Source organism: Gossypium hirsutum, chromosome D09, assembly GCF_007990345.1.
Source record: "Gossypium hirsutum isolate 1008001.06 chromosome D09, Gossypium_hirsutum_v2.1, whole genome shotgun sequence".
Lineage (NCBI taxonomy): Eukaryota > Viridiplantae > Streptophyta > Magnoliopsida > Malvales > Malvaceae > Gossypium > Gossypium hirsutum.
Genome location: NC_053445.1, coordinates 43,726,102 through 43,732,535, shown reverse-complemented (window position 1 = coordinate 43,732,535; position 6,434 = coordinate 43,726,102). Strand labels below are relative to the sequence as shown.

The 6,434-nt window shown below is 36.1% G+C and overlaps 1 protein-coding gene across 1 annotated transcript; it reads left to right on the top strand.

Annotated features, from left to right (window-relative positions):
• The first annotated feature begins 5,424 nt into the window (after window positions 1-5,424).
• LOC121220774 (uncharacterized) lies at window positions 5,425-6,147 on the top strand. The gene has a single exon (XM_041100232.1). It carries the CDS (start codon window positions 5,425-5,427, stop codon window positions 6,145-6,147), a length of 723 nt encoding a protein of 240 aa, XP_040956166.1.
• Window positions 6,148-6,434: the final 287 nt, after the last annotated feature.

Sequence of the window (6,434 nt, the reverse complement as noted above, 5' to 3'; positions counted from 1 at the left end):
ATATGTTTGTTTTATTATATGTTATCATTATGTAAATACCTATATCTTTTGTGTTCTTTTTAACTATAGATTATTTATTATCCTATTAATAATAATAATAATAATAATAATATAATTATTAGTATTTATTCATTTATATCTTTTAGTTTTAAATTTTATTATATATGTACATTAGATATTTTTATAAATTTTGTTATTGTTATTGTTATTGTTGTATTTGATGTTTATTTGTTTATATGTTTGTTATTTCTTGGGAGATATTTTAGTTTATTTCTTCTTTTTGCATGTTGTTGTATGAAATTCATTTGTCTTTTTTATTATTGTTATTTTTATTGTGGTTGTTTGTCCATATCATCATGTTCATTATTTTCGTTTACTAATGTGACACTTATGCCATATATCGAGTTTAGCATTACATCAATTTTATCTAATTTTTTTTAAAAAAAAGGGAAATTTTTGAAAATAAGAGCAATACTCGGTATTTGAGATTTTCGAAAGGATCGAGCCCTAACGTATTGGGTTCCGATTTCTTTCGTTGAGTCTAAATTATCGAGAATGTTCTTTTAATCGAAAAACATGAATAAAAGCTCATTATCGGGAATTCAATATGTTGTGTCCTAACGCATTGGATGTGACATGTTGTTTTTTTCGAGATGATGATTTTCTTAAAAATAACCGAGGCAATATTCAATGTTCATAATGTTGAGAAATTGTGCCCTAACGTATTGAGTTGCGATTTCCTCATCTGATTTGAACGATTGAATATCCTTTTTTTAAATTAATTTTTATAGTAGGAGTTTTTTTATAAGCAACCTATTTTATACAAGTCATTTCAAAACAAAGGATCGTATTTTAAATTTCTTTAAATTTTCCAATTTTCGACATTAAGACATTAACTAATCAACTAGGTACCAATTTCTGGGCGTTACGAGGGTGCTAATCCTTCCTCGTACGTAACCGACTCCCGAACCCGTTTTCTGAATTTCGTGGACCAAACTCGTTGTTTTAATAAAATTAAATTGTTTATTAAAAACAACCATCTTTTCAAGGTGACCCAATCACATCTTATCAAAAAAAAGATTGGTGGCGACTCCCATTTTTGTTTTTATTTTCAAAACCCAAGTCGACCCCGTTTTTCATCCAAAAAATGGTGTCAACAGCTTGGCGACTCCGCTGGGGAATTTTTCAAAATAAGTGAGTCGAGCCACGAGTTGATTACTTTTTGACTTTTTGTCGAAAATTGAAAATTTGGTTTAAATTTACGATCTTTTCATTACATTCCATTCTTCATTATAATGTTCATCATTGTGGTTTATAATTACTCTATTTGTTTAAATTTTGGTATCTTTTGCATTGCATTGCATGACCGTTGGTCACACCCTTTAAGTGGGAGTGAGAAGCTAGTCCTTCGAGAGGTTTTCACCTCCGTGCAGGATAGTGGATCGCTTTCGGGATACATCCGTACCTATGTCTTCGTGAGATTTTCATCTCCGTGCAACCATAGGGAAATGTATTCCCCTGAACCGAACTCGGTCTGTATGATCCTATAATGGGTGAGGATCGAGGAATCTGCTGGTTCGGGTACCTTTTCTTTAGAAGCCAAACCACATATAGTGAACCTTAGGAACCCACCCTAGGTAGAACCACTTCAAACCCCTAGTATATACCTAAATAGGTGCTTTATTATTTATTGCTTGTATTGGATTTTATTCTTATACTGATTTATTGTGTTTTGTTTTGACTGCATGGCATATACGGCATTTCATTATAAAAGGCGTTGATTCACATTCGGTTACTAGATAGAAAGCTAATCATGGAAAGTGAATTTCTTGATAAAGTGGAAGATAATGCAGTTGTCCGAATATGGTCAGAAAAAATGCAACTCGAGAAGGGAGATAGCTTGACGAAAGGGTACACGTCAGAGTTATCGGACTTCACTTATATCAATGTAACTCAGAATAATTTTCAGGAGTTGAAGGAAATATGGGCCCAGTGGGATGATGAAGTCAAACAATTGTTTTATTCTAATTATGGTGACTTGCCTTATTTGCTTGATATTAAAGTGGACGAGCATTTGTTTCAAGCTCTGGCCCAATTTTGGAATCCCGCTTATAGTTGCTTTACTTTTGGGGAGATAGACTTGGTGCCTACCATAGAGGAATATACAGCCTTACTGCGTTGCCTAAGGTTTCAGGCAGATAAAGTCTATTCTAAAGCCGTCAATGTCCCGACTTTTGTGAAGAAGCTAGTGAACATCTTGGGAATGAGTGAGCAATGGGTCTTAGCATGGGTCAAACAAAAAGGGGAAAACAAATATATTCCCTGGAGAAGTCTGCGTTATTTGATTTTAGCTCACCTTGATACAAAGAAAAAAGTCGATGTTTTTGCTTTGGGCATTTATGGGCTGATGATTTTTCCTAGAGCGTTGGGGTATATAGACGAGGCAGTTACTGATTTGTTTGATTGACTGGACAAGAGGGTCACACCTATTCCAGCAATTTTGGCCGAGACATTTAGATCTTTAAGTGTGTGCCGAAGCGCGGGGGAGGGAAGATTCATTGGATGTGCACAGCTCTTGTTAGTATGGTTCCACAGTCACTTCTGAAAAGTGGATAAAGTTTCTTACCGAGTATTCTCCAAGAATTATTCTCCATTGAAAGAATTAGCAGCCATGCCGAGACGTGACAACATTACCGTGGAAAGATGGATAGCGATTCTTCAAAATCTCAAAGATAAAGATGTTGAATGGAAAGCTCCTTGGATGGTGCCCGATGAGATCTTGTATCGATGTGGGAATTTCGACTGGGTCCCTTTACTTAGGATTTGGGGAGCTGTTGGCTATGCGCTATTGATGGTACTGAAACAATATGGGTCAAGACAATTCGTGCCTGCCACCCAAGGACTAGCTCAATGCGAGTTTTTGTATAAAGATGATGGTTACAAGTAGGGGTGAGCAAAATTCGATTCGACTCGAAAAAATCGAAAAAAAATTTGAATTTCGAGTTAAACGAATCGAGTTATTCGAGTTAATCGAGTTATTCGAATCAACTCGAATTTTTTTTCGAATTTCGAGTTCGAATCGAGTTGAGTTTTCGAAGTCGAATAACTCGAATAATTCGAATATCAAACTATAATATTTACAGTTTTACCATAAACTCCCAAACTTTTTTACTTTTCCCTCAAAACTTTTACTCCTTCCCACTTTCTCCCCAAAACTTTTACTCCCCTCCCCTCCCAACCCCCCGATCTACCCAAAATCCATTTCCCACCAAAATTTTACTCTTCCATTCATTTTTTTTTCAAAATTTTACTCTCAAAAACCCTCAAAACCTTTTATTTTCCCTCAAAATTTTTACTCCCTCCCACTTTTCCCCTAAAACTTTTATTCTCTTCCCATCCCACCTCCCATCTACCCCAAACCCTCCCCCCTCCAAAATTTTTTTTTAATATTTTCCCTCCAAAATTTTACTCCCCTATTTACTTTCCCTCAAACTTTTATTCCCCAAAACTTTTTATTTTCCCCCTAAACTTTTACTTCTCACCCTTTACTCTCAAATAAAAATTAAAATTATCCAAAAAAAAATCACTAAACATAAATAGTATTAATTTTATTTATATATACTATTTATATTATTAAATTAAATTTCACATTTTATATTATTTATATTATTGAATTGTTTAGTCATATTGAATATTTATATTAAAATTGAATTCTTAATTATGCCATAAAATATTCGTGTTAAAATTTTATATTGGTATCAATTTCAAATTTTATTTTTAAAATAAATTTTATTAAAAAATCATATTTTTATATTTAATATATTTTTTGATTCCAAAATACATAGTTACAAGAATCCGAAGATAATTGAAACAACTAAGCAAACAAATAAGCTAACCAGTATATAAAAAATTAATAAATAAATTATGAGGTGATGAAAGTTAATAAAAAATTTGATTAAGGTGAACAAATTTTATTACGATGGGTGACAATGGTTACAAGGACCCAAAATTATTTTTTAAAATTTAACTCGAACAAATATATTTGATTAGAATTCCATCTCACTCGACTCGATTCGAGAAAACTTCAAATAAAGTTAGGATGATAAAATGATATTCGAAAACTTGATTAACTCGAAAATTTTCGATTCGATTCGATTCGATTCGATCGAATGCTCACCCCTAGTTACAAGAAGAAGATTCAAGAGATGACCAATGCTTGGAGGCAAACTCATCGGATGAAACGATTTACTGTGGGAGCGATGACGACCCCCGAGTATCATGGATGGCGAAGTAAGAGGATTAATGATAACATCCCCGGGCCAAGAGAAGATTGCGTTCGATCCATAGAGGAGCATTTGCAGGTAGTTCCATCAGAATTAGAGATCATCAAACAGGACTTTGAAAAACGAAATTTGGAATTGGAAAAGAAGATAGAGCAGCTAGAAGAGGAAAAGATGTGTTTAGGACTAGATGTCGATATCCACAAGTTGGAAGCTGAAAAGTTGAGGAAAGGGAAGAACAAGGCTGAAGAGGATTTAGATAGTCTAAAAACAGATTATAAGAAGCTACGTTCGTCATTGAGAACTGCGGGTTTAGGTAAAACATCAGAGCAATGGCGACAAGAGATCAAGGAAGAAAAGGCCAAAGCTGTTCAGTGGGAAAAGAAATTTCAAGACGCCCGAGCTCGAGAAAGCGCTTTGGAGAAAAATTTGTTAGAATGCCGAAATGAATAAGCAAGATTAAAAGCCCAGATAGCTGAGTTGGAAAGGTCGCTTCACTTGTGCCGTAGTCGTAACTCTATGATCGAGCTGAGAGTAAGTTTGAGCAAAATTGAAGAAGTGAAGGAAAAGATAGAATAACTTGAAGACGCATTGCGAAATTCTGAATTACGAGTAGAACTTCTTGAAAGACGTAATGAACAGTACCAAGAGCAGCTCCATCATCTTCAAAGTCAGATTAGAGATAGAGATTACGTTATGGGCGAAGCTGTGACTCAAGTGCGGGAAGTGGCTGACCATCTACAAACCTTAGCGGTTCAGGCTGACATATTGAGTTTGAAATATGAGTCGGAGTCAAGTCGGGGTCGAGAGTTAGCTTGGCTCCTTAAGAGGGTTAAGGCTTTGAGCATAAAGGCAAAGCCGTATATGTAATCCACTTTATGTAAAGAAATTTGTTTTCTAGTCAAGTTTTTCTAATGAAATTGAATTAGGATCAATGCATTTTCTTTGCATTCATTCATCTGCATTGCATTTTTATCATATGCATTAAAGTTTCAAAAAATAATAATAATAATAAAGAGCTCTAATTAATGACAGTTACCCTGGAAATCAACGAAAATCTGTCAACTAGATATCATTACGGTACTCGCCGGAGAACCAAAGAAATGGATCAAATACTAGATAATTAGAGCAATTGCAAGAACAGATGCAAGTTCAGATGCAAGAAAAACTAGCCAAACTGCAGCAAGATATGGAAGCATCCCAAAGAGAATTATTGAATCAATTAAAACAGTTAACGGCTGGGGGGCACGATAAGGGGAAAAGCCCCGCGGTAAATTCTGGGGATGATCACGAAGACCTTGCCTACCCTCCAGACTTCGCCCCAACTAATTTCCAGACGCAACCAGGGGTGTACCCACAGAGGGTACCTGTCACCATTAGATTCCAATACCAAGTTGGTGCCCCAGCATCGATGAACTTCCCAACAGGTTCGGGTTCTAATCCCGGGGATAATCCTATTAATCCCGTGGTTCCGGATCTCGACGACGCAGCAGAAATAGAGAAGATAAGAGTAGACCTGCCAAAACAATTAGAAGACCGATGTAAATGGTTAGAGGAGAAGTTTCAAGCCATGGAAAATGCCGATTACCATCGAGGAATAGACGCTAAAGATTTGAGCCTGGTACCTGATCTGGTGCTCCTTCCCAAATTTAAAATGCCGGAGTTTGAGAAGTACAACGGGACCAGTTGCCCCGAAGCCCATATCACTATGTTTTGTAGGAGGATGACGGGATACATCAACAATGACCCATTGCTGATTCATTACTTCCAGGACAGTTTGATCGGGTCAGCGGCTAGATGGTATAACCAATTAAGTCGGGCCAACATTCATTCATGGAAGGATTTGGCGCAAGCCTTTATGAAGTAGTATAGACACGTGATGGATATAGCACCCGATCGAATTGTATTGCAAAACATGGAAAAGAAGCCTAATGAGAGTTTCCGGCAATATGCTCAGAGATGGAGGGAAGTGGCTGCGCAAGTTCAACCACCACTTTTAGAGAAAGAGATAACTATGCTTTTTATCAATACTCTAAAGGCTCCATTTCTCAGTCACATGTTGGACAGTGCCACTAAAAGCTTTTCAGACATAGTGATGTCTGGAGAAATGATAGAGAATGCCATAAGATGCGGCAAGATAGAAGCGGGAGAAAG